Source organism: Arachis hypogaea, chromosome 12, assembly GCF_003086295.3.
Source record: "Arachis hypogaea cultivar Tifrunner chromosome 12, arahy.Tifrunner.gnm2.J5K5, whole genome shotgun sequence".
Lineage (NCBI taxonomy): Eukaryota > Viridiplantae > Streptophyta > Magnoliopsida > Fabales > Fabaceae > Arachis > Arachis hypogaea.
Window position 1 is genome coordinate 20,326,380 of NC_092047.1, and position 19,178 is coordinate 20,345,557.

The 19,178-nt window shown below is 34.6% G+C and overlaps 3 protein-coding genes across 6 annotated transcripts; 2 read left to right on the plus strand and 1 right to left on the minus strand.

The window, feature by feature from the left end:
• The first annotated feature begins 2,670 nt into the window (after positions 1–2,670).
• Positions 2,671–9,603, plus strand: LOC112727086 (casein kinase 1-like protein 10). Of its 4 annotated transcripts, none has more exons than XM_072208977.1 (14): positions 2,671–2,776; positions 5,124–5,164; positions 5,862–5,931; positions 6,175–6,323; positions 6,413–6,508; positions 6,684–6,754; positions 7,142–7,203; positions 7,331–7,394; positions 7,495–7,579; positions 8,048–8,174; positions 8,285–8,361; positions 8,453–8,516; positions 8,673–8,791; positions 8,901–9,603. In XM_072208977.1, the coding sequence occupies exons 1-14, from the start codon at positions 2,731–2,733 to the stop codon at positions 9,267–9,269; spliced, it is 1,440 nt and encodes a 479-aa protein (XP_072065078.1). In that variant the 5' UTR covers positions 2,671–2,730; the 3' UTR covers positions 9,270–9,603. The 4 variants fall into 4 exon arrangements, with proteins under 4 accessions (XP_072065078.1, XP_072065077.1, XP_025632496.1 ...); XM_072208976.1 differs by having other exon boundaries at positions 2,675–2,753; XM_025776711.3 differs by lacking the exon at positions 2,671–2,776 and adding an exon at positions 2,851–3,611.
• Positions 9,604–10,303: 700 nt separating this feature from the next.
• LOC112727087 (vacuolar protein sorting-associated protein 2 homolog 3) lies at positions 10,304–13,699 on the minus strand. Its single transcript, XM_025776712.3, has 11 exons — positions 13,415–13,699; positions 13,177–13,221; positions 13,036–13,070; positions 12,881–12,931; positions 12,053–12,157; positions 11,862–11,933; positions 11,401–11,472; positions 11,217–11,297; positions 10,999–11,034; positions 10,848–10,903; positions 10,304–10,609 (listed from the first exon to the last, which is right to left on the minus strand). Exons 1-11 carry the CDS (start codon positions 13,449–13,451, stop codon positions 10,558–10,560), a joined length of 642 nt encoding a protein of 213 aa, XP_025632497.1. The 5' UTR covers positions 13,452–13,699; the 3' UTR covers positions 10,304–10,557.
• A 1,446-nt stretch (positions 13,700–15,145) lies between these two features.
• LOC140176659 (protein FAR-RED IMPAIRED RESPONSE 1-like) lies at positions 15,146–16,877 on the plus strand. Its single transcript, XM_072208192.1, has 6 exons — positions 15,146–15,297; positions 15,382–15,785; positions 15,897–15,977; positions 16,065–16,162; positions 16,617–16,701; positions 16,852–16,877. Exons 1-6 carry the CDS (start codon positions 15,146–15,148, stop codon positions 16,875–16,877), a joined length of 846 nt encoding a protein of 281 aa, XP_072064293.1.
• Positions 16,878–19,178: the final 2,301 nt, after the last annotated feature.

The following is a 19,178-nucleotide window of genomic DNA, read 5'->3' on the forward strand; positions in this document are numbered from 1 at the left end:
TCTCCAAGATTCTTGCCAAAATGAAAACTTGCCTTTTTCACATGTACTGGATTTTTTGAATTTGCGCTTTCTGGCTGCTTTGCTATATCGCTGACCACCTTGGCATTAGTTCCTCCTCCCGCATTGCTGTCAGTCTTGCACACCTTCATATCATGACCAAACTTGAGACAAGAGCCACAAATAAGGTGAAGACTTTCATATTCAACCTCATATTCAACACCTTCAACAAGAATCTTCTTAGTCACTTGGTAATCCTAAATCTATCTGAACACAGGCTCGAGCATATCGTCCTCTTTCAGCTAATTTTGTTGCCAAATCAACCTTAACGGGAATGCCAACTGCAGCCGCAACATGGAGCATTGCATCTTCTTGGTAGCACCAAATTGGTAATCCGGAAATTCTAATCCACACTAAAGTTGCTCCAAAACAGTTTTCACTTGATCTAAACTCTTGATCCCAAGGCTTCACAGCCACATAATTTCCCTCGATCATCCATAGACCTCCTAAGAGAATCTTTTCTCGCTCATCAGCCACATCAAACTTCACAAGAAAGTAGTCAAATCCCACGTCCAATAAATCAAAACCTCCCTTAATCCTCCATACTGTTCGGAGTTTATGAGACAATGCAGTGTAGCTATAATGTTTACCTAGCACCTTAATCACTATAGCATCCTTATAAGGTTCTGCCAAGCAATTCTTAGCTTCTTGGGTAAACGTGACACTCGGTGGCAAGAGATCTCCTTGCTTCCCAGAAACTACCGCAATGTTATCTCCCGATAAAGTTCCAACGAGTGAAAAAGCTTTAGCAATCTTGGAACCTACAACTTTGTCCCTGAAAGAAACCTTCAAAGGCTTAGAAACCCCTCCCAAAATATTATCCTCCTTTTCCCCTGATGCAATCTCTCCCCCGCTCTCCCCCTTATCTCTTCCGCCGACATTATCGGCTGCCTCACCGTGTTTCACCCTCAAAGTCTCTTTCCCGCTCACTCCACCGCTCATCTTCGATTTTCAAAATTGTACAGAGTACGGAGTACGTACTCCTACTAAACCCTAAAAATTCTAACGCTTTAGTTTGAGTTTTAAAAACCTCTTCTTGAAGTTAGAATATACATGTTTGGGATAGAATTGATGATCTACTCCGAAAAATAGCTCATCAAATGTTAAAACTAATTCCTATAACATTTACATAATTCACTTTTCTAAGGACATAATTGAATCTAAACACAAATAGTGGGTATAATATTAAAATCGACCACATCCAAGTGAGACCTAATTGAGAATGAATACATCTAAGTGAGAATAATTGAAAAACATAATCTGATTTGTTAGTATAATTGATAGTAGGATAACATTGAATCACTTTTATAAACGTTAAGAATACAAATAGGACGATTTAAACGTTAGGGACACAAACAGGACTTACCCCAAACGTTGGGGACAAAAACGATACTTTACTCTTTTTAATAAAAAAAAGTTTTTTTAGTATGTTTGTTAAATTTTTAATAATAAAAGTAAAAATATTAGAAAAATAAAAAAAATCTTTTTTGAAAAAGCTACCATTTATATTTTTTTTAAAGATATTTTTTACGTAATAAATAAAAAAAGTATTTTTATATTATTATACCCAAACATAATTGATAAATAAAAAAAATTTGTGATTAAGCAAGGCCTCAAGGCCTATAAAAAGATCTTGTTATATGAGATATCCAAATATAAAATTACTTTTATTTTTTTATAAAATCTTTAAAAAAATATCTTTTTTTAAGAGTAAAGTATCGTTTTTGTCCCCAACATTTAGGATAAGTCCTATTTGTGTCCTTAGCGTTTAAATTGTTCTATTTGTATCCCTAACGTTTATAAAAGTTATTCAATGTTATCATGCTGTCAATTATACTAATAGATCAGATTATTTTTTTCAATTATTCTCACTTGGATGTATTCATTTTCAATTAGGTCTCATTTGGATGTGTTCGATTTTAATATTGTATCCAAAATTTGTGTTCAGGTTCAATTTTGTCCCTAAAAAAGTGAATTATGTAAATGTTGCAGGGATGAGTTTCAACTTTTAATAAGTTATTATCCGGAGTAGATCATCGGTTCTGACCTAGACATTGGTATTCTAACTTCAAGAAAAGATTTTCAGAACTCCAACTAAAGCTCATGATGTGTAATTAATGACAGAATAACATTGAATCACTTTTACAAACATTAGGGATATAAATAAGACGATTTAAATGTTAGTAATACAAATAGGACTTATTTCAAACGATTGAAACAAAAATAATATTTTACTATTTTTTTAAAAACCCACCTAAATATTTCAATTTTAAAAAAATAAAAATATTACAATTATATTTAAGTTAAATATACAATAATAAAAAAATACTTTTCTGTTTATTCATTATGTTAAAAACATATTTTTTATGTAAAAAATCTTTAAAAACTTATAATTTCTCTAAAAATATATTTTTTATTTTTTTAATATTTTTGCTTTTACTATTAAAATTTTACCAAATATACTAACAAATAAAAAAAATTCAATAAAAAAATCTGTTTCTAACGAACTCTAAACAAGTCCTGAATCCCAATTGTGATTCTAACATGTACCATCCATCTTTGGTAGAAATTTCAAATTACATAAATGATATTGGAACCTACGGCTTCCATGCATCATTTTAGTGCACAACAAGAGGGACAAAAAAATGAAGAAACACTATCAAGCATGGAGCAATGCATTGGACCACAGTCCCACAGTATGTCTCCTCTATCTATCCAGGTTCCAATCTTCAGCATAATATTGATTATCATAAATAATTCATATAATGCTATTATCAACGACATTACAAGTTACATAAACATAACTAACACTTTCGATTACAATTAACAGCACACGTTTCAGTATTAAGTACGCGAATCGTAAGCAGAAACAGTGAATTAAACACGGAATCAACAAATTACAAACACATCATAAGCAATTTCTTTCTTCTCAATTTCCACTATATTCGATTGTAATAGAAAACAATCCACAAACGACTCTCATAAACCCTAACTCAACCACACAATTTTGAATATATACTCTCGTCCAGCATTCTTAGCCGGAGTATGCGCCTCCGCCGCCGGGATCTTCACTGCCCTAACTTCTTAGGGCTCTCGATCATCCTCGAGGTAATCTTCGTAACGGTACAGTCACGGCGACGACGGAGAGGATATCCTTGGTGCAGTCGCGGAGGGAGATGAATTCTTCGGTGGAGGATCCGAAGGGCGCGGGGAGGCGAGGGAGACTGTCGATCTTGCGGCGGCGGAGTCCTCGAAGGCACGGTTGAAGAAGATCTCGGAAGAGAAAGGGTAGAAGGAGCGGACGCCGGTGAAGGTGGCGAGGGTAGCGGTGAACGGGGGGAGGGGTCGTCGGATGAAGAAAGGGAGAAGGTCTCGGAGGAGATGACCAAGGTCCGTCAGGAGCGGGCGGAAGCGGTGGTGGCTGCGAGGGCAACGAGGAGGCCAAGGACGACGGCTATCTTGAGGAGGTGGGCCACGATAGAGAGCGCAATTGGAATAAAGAAATTGAACGCAGAAGAATGTGTGTGGGGTGGAAAAGAAAGTACAATAGAAAGGTTTTGGTTTTTTGACTCTTTTTTTTTTTTTTTTTTTTTTTTCATGCATGGGTTTTCCAATTTAACCCTCTAAAAGTTTCCCTTACATAATAGATAAGGAAATTATTATTCTCGTTCTTAATTCCTAATATTTTCATCTATTATATATTATTTTTAAATTATTTTTACGATAATTTTTTTTTATAACTCTAAAAAAGTTTATTTTTATGTGTGTAAAATTTAATGATATATTGCCCATCTTTATTTTGGTTTAAATATATGTGTATTATTCCTTTATTTGGTATATTTTCTTCATTATTGTTATGATTTTGTCTTTGTAAGATCATATTTTCTCTATTAACTAAAAAATTAGAGTAAATATATATAGATTTATTAATGTTTTTAATAGGATTTAAGTAGCATTAATTCTTTTTTAAAACCAAAACACTAAAAAAAATAAGAGTAATATTGATAATTAGTTATTTACTCTAAAAAGATCAAGACAAAATAATATTTTATGAAAAAAATAAAATTTATATTTTAAAACAAAAATAACATTTGTCAAAAAAAAGAAAACAAGATTTTCTTATTATAATCTCTCTCTCTCTCATACATGCACATTTGTTTTCTGCGGCCATTCCTTTCTCTCTCTCTCTCTGTTTCTCTCTCTTCAAACCAGACAAGACACAGCTTCCTCCGTTAATCCTCCAAACTTTCTGTTTTTGTGGAAACTGCCTTTTTGTCTCTTCCTATCTCTCAATCCAGAACATACCCTTCAATTTCATCTTCCAATTTTCCCCCTTTTCTTTTGCATAAAGTTCATTTTTTCTCTCTCATAATTTTCTTTGTGCCACCATCAAGTTCTTTTCTTTCTTTTCTTTTTTTAATCCCCCTCCTCCTTCCTCTTATTCTCCTCCTCCATGGTCAATGGGGTCCTGTTTCTTAAGGGCTTCAATTTTTGTTGAACTAGGTTGATTCAATGGGGTTACCTTTTGGAGGAATGTAGCTGGAGGAGGTTCTTTTTATGCTATGAATAAAGAATTTCATCCTCATTCGTTATGGGGATGATGCAAATTCCATAAATTTGATTCAATCTTTTGTTCTTTCAAAATTTATTTTGTTTTCTATACAAGCCAATTTAGCTTTATTATATCATCTAGGTTCTCAATTTTTATTGGGTTTGGTTGGAAATTGGAGGCAAGCTTGGATTTTTTTTCTTCTTTTCTTTTTTCGTTTTGGACTCTGGTGAATCTCTGTTGTTTGGGATTGTGCACAATCAATTAGTGCATTGAGGCACACAAAATTGAGCAGAAAAAGGTCATAGCAGTTGATTATCATGGATCATATTATTGGTGGGAAGTTTAAACTTGGAAGGAAAATTGGGAGTGGGTCTTTTGGGGAGCTCTTTATATGTATGTTCGTTCTTTTTTCCTTTTTTTTTGTTTTTGTTTGTTTTGAACTAATTAATTTGATTCTTATTATATTGTTTTCATGTTGATGTTAACATATTTCTTCTTTTGTTTCTTATGTTAGGTGTTAATATACAAACTGGAGAGGAGGTTGCTTGTAAGCTGGTATGTTAAAAAATTTCTGCTTCTTTTAACCCTTTTCTTAATCTTTTCTTATGATGGTTCTAAAATTTTTTATTCTATCTTGAATGTATAAAATGGATAGTATGATTCTCCATGGGGTCTTTTATTATTTCTGGTGGTAATCATTTTGTTAAGGTTGTTTTTCTTAATGAGATGGGGGTTCCTAGTTTCCTACTATGTATAAGGATGCATGAAATTTAGCATGAGATAATGAGTTTAACTTTTATCTGGATAAATAACAAAAGAAATGGCATGCCGTAATGTTTTGTTAACTTGATTTTGGGATGATAATGGATGATCAAGGTTTAACATAGATCAATAAGGTAGTGTTCGGTTATTGCCTAAGACAGAGGAGACAGAAACTAAGCCACTAAGGACAAAAATATGTTTGCAGAAGGGGATGGAAACCTGGATAATTTTTAGGATAGTTTCATTACTTCCAAAACAGAGAGGGACACAAGAGACATATCCTGGAGATGATTTTTAAACTAATTTTTGTACCTTAAAGTGAAATGTTAAATGTAAATTTGTATTTACTTTGTAATTTGTTTTACGGCTGCTGGATGCACACTTTGGTTCCCAATGTTAAAATACAATTTACTTTGGATTATGAATCATGTTTTACTGCCAGATAATGACATTAGTTTGCTCATGATATTCTGTGGTTTGAATTTCTCAGGAGCCTGTGAAGACCAGGCATCCACAGCTTCACTATGAGTCGAAATTGTATATGCTTCTCCAAGGAGGAAGTAAGTCTAGATCTATTTATTCTTTTAGTATTGGGTGTGCTAAAATTATTATCTAACTTAATCGTAGAAGTTTCACGGGGAAACCAAAAATGTTTTTGCAGTTGTTAGTAACATGCTCCATATTTTAGTCTTTTAATTGGTCTTATTTGTCCCCTCCAAACAAAGTGAATAAGAAAAATGTTATAAGACCATGAAGAATGTCTCATTTTGAGTAATCTAATATGGTTCTTTTCCTTCATGTAGCGGGGATTCCCCATCTCAAGTGGTTTGGTGTTGAGGGAGACTACAATGTCATGGTTATTGACCTCCTCGGTCCAAGTCTAGAAGATTTGTTTAATTATTGCAACCGTAAGTTCTCATTGAAGACAGTGTTAATGCTTGCTGATCAATTGGTAAGTCTAATCAGCAACGATTATCCAAGAAGGCACCTTAGGTAGTGATTTGAAAGTTTTAGTTACCTCATTTTATTGTTTGATTGCAGATTAACAGAGTCGAATATATGCATTCAAGAGGTTTTCTTCACCGGGACATAAAGCCAGACAATTTTTTAATGGGCTTAGGCCGCAAAGCAAATCAGGTGTGTTATTTTTTCTGTATTTACACTTTTTGTTCCCAACATATGAATAGTTTATATGCTTACTCCCTAACTTGTATAAATTTTATTTTTGGATGCGTGAAGCATAACTCCGTTTTTCTGAGCATGCAAATTTGAGTTCTTCTAACTATATATCATTTCTGGTATCTTATTTCAGGTATACATTATTGACTATGGCCTTGCGAAAAAGTATAGGGATCTTCAAACTCATAGACACATACCATACAGGTTAGTGTCCTCATTATTTCAAGATATTAAGGTTCATTATTTAAGTGAAAACTTGAGCAAAACAAAACATGTAGTCTTAATAATTGCATGATCTTGGTATTTAATGTATGTGCGCATGTGTGCGTGTTTGTTTTTTTGGCATCTCTTTAGCCAGCTTTAATGCCATTTCTAGTGGAAACTGGAAAGTTTAAAACTTAAGTTTTTGTAATATTAGTATATTTTATCTAATTCCATCAAACTGGGTTCCACAAGTTCCACTTAACTCTTATAGAAGAGTGCATTATGCGAATCCAAACCCAGTTACCCAAAACAGGGACTTAAGCAACCTGGGATTTGTATTCAGTTTCAATATTTGAGTAAAAAGTCATGTTTGTCTTCCTTGAACAGGGAAAACAAGAATCTTACTGGTACAGCACGCTATGCAAGTGTCAACACACATCTTGGAATTGGTGAGTGCTATTATTGTACAGTTTATTCTTTCTTTTTCTTTTCCCTGTTGATAAAAATTAGAAGTGGGTTATTACATATAGTATTGAACGTTTCCAATTATCTGATTGCACTTTACTTTTCTGGCAGAACAAAGCAGAAGGGATGATCTGGAATCTCTTGGCTATGTGCTCATGTACTTCTTAAGGGGAAGGTAAGATAATCGACCAACATATCTTTTCTACTCGATACTGGAGTTTGGATGTTATTACAATATATTTTTAGTACTATCACCTTGCATTTTGTTTTTTCAGTCTTCCCTGGCAGGGACTTAAGGCTGGCAACAAAAAACAAAAATATGATAGAATCAGTGAGAAGAAAGTATCAACTCCCATAGAGGTATGAAGAGTAGCTAGATCCTTTTAGACTTTTCTCGATAAAACTAGCAGGTGTTTGTTTCAGTTGAATAATCACCTTCCTGAAAAAATAAATCAGGTTCCACACATTTGAATAAATCTATAAAAATAATCAGAATTTTATTTTAAAAGAAAAAAAGAAACAAGTTTTCAGCTTTTTCAATCATGTTGAAGATTTGAGCCTCAAAATCACTATTTTTCAAAAATGGAAACAAACATACCCCCAAACTGTTAATCTAGATCCAGATTATGATGTTAAAACTAGATTAGGTACATAGACCTGATCTTCAATTGTTTGATGTCATGGAGGTTAATTCTTAATCCTGTCTTCATTGCATTTGAATATGGCATTTGGCATAACCAGTAAAACTTTCCCTCTTCCTTTTTGCTTCTGTCTCAGATCAGATCTTAATCTTACTGGTCTTGTTGAATTATATGCTTGTATGAACAGGTTCTCTGCAAATCATATCCTGCTGAGTTTGTATCATACTTCCATTACTGCCGTTCTTTGCGGTTTGAAGACAAGCCAGATTATTCATATCTAAAGAGACTTTTCCGTGACCTGTTTATTCGAGAAGGCATGTTAATCCAAAACATATAGTTTGGAGGATCCATTCAGTATATTATTTTGAAACACGAAGTATTTTTTTGTGTTTGTAAATTAATCTGAACAATTTTGTTGCTGTAGGCCATCAATTCGACTATGTTTTTGACTGGACTGTACTGAAGTATCCACATGTTGGCGACAGCAGCTCTAGAGGGCGGGTTAGCACTTTAATCTTTTTCTTATTTTATTTTTTTGCTTTCTATTTACTTATTTTGATGGTTACTTAACATTAGTTGTCGCAATTAACAGAATGGTGCCGGCAAGGCAGCTATGAATGCTGGGCCAACTGCATACAAACCTGAAAAGATCTCAGGTCTGTTCTTTTTCACCTTAGTACTATTCCAGAATATAATAGTTTTAGACCATTCTGCCATCATTATCTTTCATTGCTTACATCATAATGAAATTAATTAACCTGTCTCAAATTCGAAAAGTATATAACCCTGAATCATGTGCATGCTTCTTTTAGTTGGAAGAGATAGCCGAGAGCAATACGATGTATACGACCGGAGGAACCAAATGACTAGCCCTCCTGTTGATCACATGAGATACAGAAGTTCTGACGATGTAGCAATACACAGGGATATGGTAATATTTTGTTTCCTTACTTTTCTTTGTTATTATTAACTCATTGCTGAAGCTATGCATCATTTATTCAAAATTTCTGACGTTTGGTGGCTTTACCTTGTATTGACAGCACCATGATGAATATGACGAATACAATACAACTCGTTATGCGAGCACTTCAAGAAGGGCTATAGTCACATCAAATAAGCATGTTTCCTCAGGCGACTATGGTTATGCTGGGATGACACCGAGTAGGGGCTACGGTGGGATGACCCCAAGTAGAGGCTACGGTAACCCTGGCATGACCCCAAGTAGGGGTCATCCCACCGGTCATGCCGGTAACCCTGGCATGACCCCGAGCAGGGGCCATCCAACCACCACACATCGGATTCAACCTATTTATGAGACCAAACCAGCAACTTTTACTCGCAATGGATCTACAAGACGCCAGCGTGATGAAACTCTAAGGAACTTCGAGCACCTTAATATCAGGAAGTAATCAAGTAAAGGGGGTGCACCTTGTCTTCTAAACTCCTATATTGCCCCGGGAAATGCTCGAATGGATTTTATTCAAGAACAATCTCAAGCATTGTTGAAAGAATCAAAGTTCATGTGAATATTAGTATATATTACTGAATCAACAATGAGGTCATTAATGGTCATTAATGCCATGATCTCTTAAACCTCACCTTTTTTTTTTGTTTCCGACCGGGGGACTATTTTCTGCCCCCCATGCTTGCCCCTGAAGGTTACAATGTGTTCTTTAAAAAACATGCAAAAGGGAATCCAACAAGATTCTTGTTATATAAAAATATTTTATTATTATTATTATATATACTAGATGAAACTGAGTTGTAGCAAGATATGATGATCATACAGTGTTATTGTCGGTTGACATGAGGTCCAACACTGTCTATATAATGTTTATTACCACCTACCCTTTGAGAAATTGAATTTATTGAGAAGCTTGCATTTGGTTTCAAACTAGAAAATTCAGTGTCATGATCTTTTACATTCTTATACATTTCTTGTCAAGAAAGGCGCGTACATTCGACTCACATTTGCAATCTATGGATGTAGAGACTAGAGAGAGATTTTCTGGCTCGGTTACTCACTTATTTCCTCTAACAAAAATGTTATTCGTGTACTAAAATCAACTATTAAAATTAGCGACCAATATATTTGTGTATAAATACATGTGTGATTTAATTTATATTTTCAATGTGTATTTATATTCCAGCATGTATTTTATACTAGGAGCTGATTTTGGTGTACACGTAGCATAGTTCTTCCTCTAAATGAACGTAAAAGCACTAGTTTTCAAAAAACTATCTTTAAGGACCACCTTTGGGTTGGTTTATGTGCTGATTTTTTTGCTTGATGTTTAATGATCAATCTATAGTTCTACATGAATACTTAAAATGTATGAACAAGATATGAAGCCGAGGCTTCAAGAATCAACACATGCTGATGCTTTTGGTAAGGTGTGATAAAAAATAAAATAAAAATAAAGAGCTGAAATTGTAATGCATCTCAACATAAATGGGGACGTCATTTTTTTATCACCCAGAACATACAACAACTTAGTAGTTTTGCGTAGTTGCATTTACAGATAGCATCAAACTTAGTTATGATGTTCTGTGATTTAATGTTCTTTCCATCCCCAATTACAAGTACTATGGTATATATTCTCTATCTCAGCTTAGAATCCATTCCATTACATTGAAGGAGTTATGGAAAGAATTTACAACTGAGTTTAATGGGAATCATAATCTTTGAACAAAATATTATGGGTTTCTAAGAGCGGCCAAACGTTCCTCAAGTTCATCAATGCCAGAGCTGAAAATGCATCAAATTTCCAAGGTCAAATAATCTGAACATAAAAATCAAACATCTAAAGTTTTAACATAGTAGAGAAAGAAAATTGATGAAAAATTAATGTTAGATGGCATTCCCAGTTTCCTGCAGCAAATATAATTTACATAAAGGAATCCAATCTTCTTTTACTCAAAAAAGAAATTTAGAACGAAGGAAAGCTGATAAACTATTGATGAAAAGGAAATTCGATCATAAATACCTGCCAACATTTTCGGTATTCTTTGATTTGATTCTCCCTTTGGGGGCTGCTGATAACTGGAAAAGTTCAAAGTGAAGACAAATCAATTAGATTGAGCAAAAGCATTGAAACAAATGATAACAGTGTAGAGATTATTGAAAACGATTCCAACCTGTGAGGCGACGTCAACGCCAATTTCATCAAGCACCTGTTCGAAAAGTCAATTGAAATTTCCATCAAATCCTTTTTGTAATTTCAAAAGCCCTGGTACCTCAAAATAACCAAATCTTGAATTTCTGCCTTATTCGGACTAATTGCTCACTTTGCGAATGCACAATCATTACTTTAGTTCTAAACCTTATACACTAGACTATAAACCAAATGCAGTACCTGATTTGTCAGCTCTTCAGTCTCGTCTTCAGCTTCATCATCATCCAAGGCTTCATCTATGGCATCCGACATCATTTCAGTCTGGGCATATAAAATACACCATAATAGTCCGTGATCCATGGAAACTTAAGTAACAATGATCTGTACCAACTTTAAAATATTCTAAAATCAAACATAATCTCACGGTCATATCCATTTGTGCTGATTGTTTCTGGAACTCCTGTATAGTTTTGGCCTGCTTTGCAGGTGCCATTTGCTGTAAACAAGATTCTCGAATTTAGCACAGGTGAAGACGGTTAAAATAAATTATGCAGAAACTACTTCATGGACTCCAATAACAAAAAGAGATTCCTCACAAGCCTTTGAAAAAACAAAAAATTTCAATAAATTGACCATTCAATGGAAACTAAACTCTCTCACTCTCACAAGCCTGATAATAAGTAATAACCCATAAATGCCAACCTGGTAAACACTAGCACATCAAGCGGTCAATGCCTTGATTCAATGTCATTGTCAAGTCAAAATACATAATAACATTTGCCAAAAATCATGCGAGACTTTCATACAAACAAAGAACTTTCGAGTCTCTCTATGAAAAGAGAAATTTTGGGATATAACTAAATTATAAAGATAAAAACATGTTACCTTATTCATAGCTGCCATTGCCTTAGTGGCACCTTTCATGCCAACAGCAATGGAAGACTGAGCATGCATCGCCTGTGTAAGAAACAAAAAATGTAGCAACGACCACAAATCATCTATCTTTCGTTCATGCTCACTCGCAAGTACGAAAAACAAGAGACCATAGAGACAACAGTTAAACAACTCAGGCATACCTGTGTGTGAGTTGCTATGCCCCTCATCTGAGCTCGACTACCTTGAAGATTAGCTATTTGTTGCCTAAGCCTGATCAACTGCCGCGCTAGAATTTTAGTTGCAGCCTGAAAAAAATGCATGATGTGTAAGGGAAATATCAAAAACCCACGTGCAGTATATCAACAACATATCATGGTAACAGATGATCAAGTCTGAATGCAGAAAACAAAACTATGATCAACGCATATCATAGTTAGAAAAACACAACGAAAGCAAGTCCGCCTCTAAGATAAACAATTGAAGGCGCATAATATCCACCATCGGGCCCTATTTAGTAACTATCTTAATACATGATTATAGAGATATTTGGAGAGACAAACTTATTTGGAGACGGAAATAGATTTAGAAATAGGCAAAATGCATTAGTGTACAAGTACAAAATTTGATTGATATTCTATCCATCCAAAAACTAGAGACAATAGAATAGTGACAAAGACATAACTTTTCTATCTTATCCCTATCTTCTGTCCCGTAATATCTATCTTGAGACACTTACTAAACACAACCTTAAAGTTTATAGGTTTAAATTCATGATATACTTTAAACTAGAGTAAAACAATACATCAAGGAGCGTGATTTGATAGCTTAAAAGAGTGAATACCAGCCACTCAAAGATTCGAACTAATGTCAGATAATTCTATTGAAAATTCCAGCAGCTAAATTCTGGCAAATCAATAGCTTTCCATCAAATCAAATCAAAGGTGAATACCGATTACCGAATACCCCTTTACTTGCACACTTTAGAAACAAAGTCGCTTTCAAAGATCTTTGTTCGGTTAGTTATGTACCTCATTTCCTGTCTTAGCAGTTCTCTTTATCTCAGCAACAAGCTTCTTTTCCTAAAAATATAGAAAAGCAACCACATCAGAACATAACACTCAAAACTTGAAGAATAATAGGATATTCAAATTCAATCCTTAAAAGAGTTTGATTAGAAACTTACTTCCAATTGCAATGCACTAATTTCCTTCTCTATACCTGTGGATTATAATCAAGAAAAACACATAAATATGTAAAATTGGCAACCTTAACAAGAACACCTTTAATAGCAGTTATGAACTGAAAACTGCATCAATTGCATTACCTCTAGTAGCATTTGCCATTTCTCGTTTACTCTCCCTAAGAACCTCTGGAACAAAAAAACAAAACAAAAAAACACCAATGGAACATGAGAAAAAAAAGTATTTGAGGTCAATAAATCAAGGGCATTGTAAATTAAGAAGAATTTCAATTGAAACAAACATCCAATAATTGACGGGACAAGCAATGATGAGAAATAATTCAGAAATGTTTTATTTGAAAGAAAAAGGAAGAGGAGGAACCTTTGGGAGATGGTTTCTTAGAGAAGATGTTCTTCATGGTGTGTGAACACAACGTAGTATCTGTCGAAGTCTTGGTTTTGTGAAAGGGGATTCCAAAGGGTACTGAGAATCAGTGTTCAGATCAGAACCCCGAACCAATGCTGGAGAGTGCAGGTACATAACATAACAAACATCCTCGTATTTATTAATTTTTTTTTCCTTTTTGGTATTATTGTAATATTTTTTTCCGCAGTATCCCAAACCGACGAATAAAGAATCAAGCCATTGCAGATTGGATATTTATTTAAAAACTTGTTATTAGCTAATAATTTATTATATATAAAATGAAATTTAAATTTGACGTTTATGTAAATAAATTAGACCAATCTAATTTGGTTTGACATTATGGTATTTATTAACGGAAAAGTTCTACATCTATGTAAAAATTATATGGATGGTATCCAAGTACTTTTCACTTTACGCATTTTTTTCTATCCACATACTTGTTTGTTTTACATGCGCCTCATATAATGTATATAACGTAATTCTTATTTTGCGTGATCAACCTTTCTCAACCTAAACCTTTCCATATAACGTAAACCACCTTCTTCTTCTTCTTCTTCTTCTTCTTCAATGTAATTAAATTCGTTGTTCTCCTTTATTCGCATTTTTTTCTCTGCATTATGGATCTGGATTGACTTCAACGTAATTAACTTCGTCGTTCATCTTCTTCTTCTTTTTCTTCTTCAATCTGCAATTCTGAATTGAAACAATGAATGAATCAACTTCAAATCAGTTGAATGAGTGCAATTTGGATAATTCTTCTGGAACGCATCAATTTGATGAGGTTTGGATTATTGAATTTTGAATCGAATTCAATGGAATGAAATTGCTAATTTTATTTGAAGTGAATTGAATGGACTGATGTGATCTATATCTGAATTGAATTGAATTGAATTGATAATATGTAACTGTGAGTAACTGTGAGTAACTTTTCAATTCGGTAAGTACTAAAGATTTGCTTTCACAATGTGCATGTGTTCGGTTCGGTATGCAGAAAGGAGTCTAAAAAAAATTAGACGAATATATTCTGTTTTGTTCCCCAAGCACTATATAATTGTTTCACCGTAATTAAGATTTTGGTTCACCATAATTAAGATTTCGGTTCACCATACAGATCAGCTGTGTTGTGGATGAAAAATTTGTCCTAAAGGTGGGAATGATTTTCAAGGCACTAGAAGAAACTGGAAAGTTCTACAAACATTATTCCAAACTTGCCCGTTTTTTTTACCAAAATAAGGAACACAACTCGGGACGGAGACAAGATTAAGAATCAACTAATTGTATGTACCAGAGAGGGGAGGTGGAAATCAAAGATATCTCCAACTTTGAAGACAAACCCTTCGGCTGGGTTGAATTGTCCGGCCAGAATTTATGTACACATAATGAAGAATGTTGGTGTTTGGACAATTTTCAAAGTTGTTTTGAATCACTCACATCCTTGTTGTCCAGACCAGGCTGAGATGCTCAAACAACACAGGGAGCTTAGCATGTTCGTGCGTCGCACCATTGAAACCCACGAGGAAGCCAGAATCAGACCGAGCAAAACTTACCAATCATTTGTGGCAGTAGCTGGTAGCCACCGTGAACTAGGTTTTATAGAAAAAGATGTTAGGAATTAACATCACAAGGAAAGTACAGAATATTTTCGAAGAAGATGATGCCAAAGAATTTGGGAAGTACCTAGTAAGAATGAAAGAGAAAAACCAAAATTTCTTCTTTGAACTCAACCTTGAAGGCGATCACTGCATTAAACATGCATTTTGGGCTGATGCAAGAAGCAGGGCTGCATTTGATTATTTCAGAGACGTGGTTTCATTTGACACCACCTATAAAACAAACAGGTATTCGGTTCTTTCATATATATTTTTTATGTTCAGTGAGTGTATATATTTCGGTTCACCACCGTGTGCTTGTTATTTATGCAGGTACAATTTGGTTTTAGGTTCTTTTGTGGGCGTGAATCACTACGGCCAGTCGACACTTCTTGGATGCGCGCTGATGAAAAATGAGGACATCCAATCATTTAAATGGCTATTTGAGTGTTGGCTACATTGCATGGGAGGGAAGGCACCAAAAGGTATTCTTACTGATCAATGCGCATTGATTCAAAGGGCAATTAAGCTGTGCATGCCAACAACAATTCATCGCTGGTGCATCTGGCACATTATGAAGAAGATCCCAAGCAAATTAAATGGCTACAAGGGACACAACGAAATCGAACAAGAGATGAGCCATGTTGTTTGGAACTCGTACACAAAAAAAGCATTTGACAGAAACTGGATTGATATCCTTAGAAAGTATGGCCTCGAAGGCAACAAGTGGCTTTCAGGTAATTCAGATTTCAATTCGAATTATTTTTATGCTCATATATTTTTTTCCCAAAGCATGCACTGTTTTCGGTTTACCAGACCTTATGGGTTTGGTTTGGTTTGGTTTGCAGAGTTGTACGAGGATCGACATATATGGATTCCAGTTTACTTGGATCACCACTTTTGGGCTGGGATGAGAAGCACACAAAGGAGTGAGAGAATGCATTCATTTTTCAACAAGTTCATCACACGGAATAGCTCCTTGAGACAATTCGTAAAGCAATACGACAATTGCCTAGCAAGTAGAGAGCAAGCAGAGAGAGAATTTGATGCTGTAAATTTTCACACCGTGATACCGTGCGCAACAAAATCAGCAATAGAGGCACAGTTTCAACATGTATATACCCATGAGAAGTTCAGGAAAGTTCAAGCTCAATTCAGGGAGGCATACACACATCAATAGCAGCCAAGATGAACCTCTACTGGAGCCAAAAAGTAAGAAATTTGACAAATTTGTGTTTCGGTCGCACAATATATGTGAATTTGCATCCGAGCATTTGACAAGGTCATGGTGAAGATAGAAGAATATCAAGAGAGAAGCAAAGGAAAAAGTTTGTTAACCCACGAAGAAGCGACATTAAACAATGTGAATGACCTTCAAAGCCCACTACACGTCAAAACAAGAGGTCACCCCAAGAACAGACTTGGATCAAACCTGGAAAAAAATATCTCAAATTTCATGAAGAAAAAGAAAAAGACAGCTCCAAGCGAGGTAAAATTGACTTGTTTTTTATTAGTTAAAAATTCAATTGTTCATTTTGCTAATATACAATTAATTATGTCTTTTGTAGTTGAACCTTTTAGACTTCGGATCATCGATTCAGTCAAGCTCCACTCTTTACAATGCACCAGATATGAATTATCCAAGAGAAGATTGTACAAGTTTTAGTTTTTATTAATGTAAATTTTTGTTCACCCATGAGCAAATTTCGGTTCACCATGGTTATAGCAGGGTTAATTTATGACTGTTGTTAGTCTTTAATGAATAGTCACTTTTTTTGTGAAATTTCATATTGATATATGCAGTTTTTTTTATTCGTCTAGTGTATTAATTTCTAAGTTGAATAATTAGAATTTGTTTTGAGAAACAGGAATCTGGTGTAGTGCTAGTTACATTTTTCGTGTGATTAATTAAATAAAATTATTAAAAAAATCTAAAAGAGTAACATAATTATTTTTAACTTACATTGGTGGAGCTTTAAAACTCTTTCTTGGACGGATTTTCAGGGTTTAGGGTTTTAGGGTTTAGTGTTTAGGGTTTAGGGTTCAGGGTTCAGGGTTTAGGGTTTAGGGGTTCAGGGTTCAGGGTTTAAGGGTTCAGGGTTTAGGATTTAGGGTTAAGGTTTTAGGGTTTTAGGGGTTTAAGGTTTATGGGTTTAGGGTTTAATGTTCAGGGTTCTGGGTTTAGTGTTTAGGGTTTAGGATTTAGTGGTTCAGGGTTCAGGGTTCAGGGTTTAGGGGTTCATTGTGTTTCCAACTTTCGGTTCGCCCAGTATATTAATTTCTGTTCATCGTGTTCGGGGTTCAGGGTTGAAGGTTTAGGGTTTAGGGTTAGGGGTTTATGGTTTAGGGGTTCAGGGTTCAGGATTTAGGGTTTAGGGTTTTATGGGTTAGGGTTTTAGGGTTTTAGGAGTTTAGGGTTTAGGGTTTAGGGGTTCAGGGTTCAAGGGTTTAGGGTTTAGGGTTTTAGGGTTTAGAGTTTTAGGGTTTTAGGGTTTATGGGTTCAAGGTTCAGTGTTCAGAGTTCTGGTTTTAGTCTTTAGGGTTTAGGGTTTAGGGGTTCAGTGTGTTTCTAACTTTCAGTTTGCCCATTGTATTAATTTTGATTCACTGTGTTCTTTTAGAGTTCGTAATGTATTGGTAAATACAATGATTGCAATCATTGAGAACCTGAAATAAAATAGCAGCCAGACAGTTCCAACAGATATATAAATTAACATCTCAGATGAGCAATTTATCTTGAATCAAATATAAATATTAACATTAATATTTAGATTAATATTCACATATATACATTTGAAGTAAGCATTTTTTGCTTTTTAAACAAGTTAAACAAAATATTGTTAATTACAAACAGCCAATCATAGTATATGTATTTACTATCTAAATCCCCATATGTGAATTTATAATAAGGGCTGGAGAGGGCAGCAAATGACTTCGGGAGTCTTATTGCTTCAGATTCTCAAATCACTTGGTCTCTAATTTTGTTCATTTCATGCAACAGAATATGGGACCATATTGGTATCTGAAGCTATCAATCTCTCCCTACATTTCAATTGAAAGTAATTAGTTACATAAGAAATGAACCCAACTGAAATCAGAAAAGAAAGAAGTTTATAAATTTAGAAAGTACTTACTTGTGTCCAAGCTCTATATTTATATCTCCTCTTGCTTTTGATTTTTTGTTGAACATTTTATTGGATATACTCTGCTTCTACTCCAAGTCCATCCTCCATTAAGGGTTCCGCCCCAGCATAAACCCTCATCTGAGAAATTATTAATCCTTGAAAGGTATGCAAAAATTGAAAAAAATAAATCAACAACACTCAACCGAACTCATTTCATGTACTGAATAGTTTGAATAATTTACAATAAAATAACTTACAACAAATTTGTTCAGTTTCTTCCTTGAATCAGGTATATTTTCTGGCAGCTTATTGATAGGGTCAAGCACATAGAATTTTTTTTTGTTGACATCAGCAATCCACAATCACCAATGGGCTCTGTTACAAATTGGCACAAATAGCTGAAGTTTGGGAAAATTATAGAATATTTCAGTCGAAACAATAGCAAACAAGAGAATTATCAAAGAATTTTTAGAAATTACAACTTACAAATAGATGCGATGCAAGTTTCCTTTTGTCAAGAAACTGGCGGTGGTGGGCATATTGCTCAATATCAAACCTGTAGGCCTTGTTTGTCCTCTTATCAGTGTAGGACTCACCATGTGTTCCCAACATAAAATTCTGCAAAATGAATATCAGTTAAATCACATTTCCACCGAACCCAACACAATTCATATGCTAAATAAAATGTGAAAAACATTCAATCATCAAGAGAAAAGTTTTCTTCATGCAAAAGAACTCAACAAAATGCATAAAAATCAGGTGAATCAATATTAACATTCCCACCGAACCGAAAAGTAATCAGCAGTGAATAAGAAATTTAGCTTACCACAATATCCAGCGGTACAATGTATATTTGTTCCTGATACCGCCGAACTTTTATTTGGTTGAGAATCATGCTGTGTATACTAACCACCTACAGGATGAAAATTTATGAGATATACTATATAATAGTGTTTAGAAAAATCATTAACGTTATTGCAACTAGCAAAGAATTACCGAGCCATG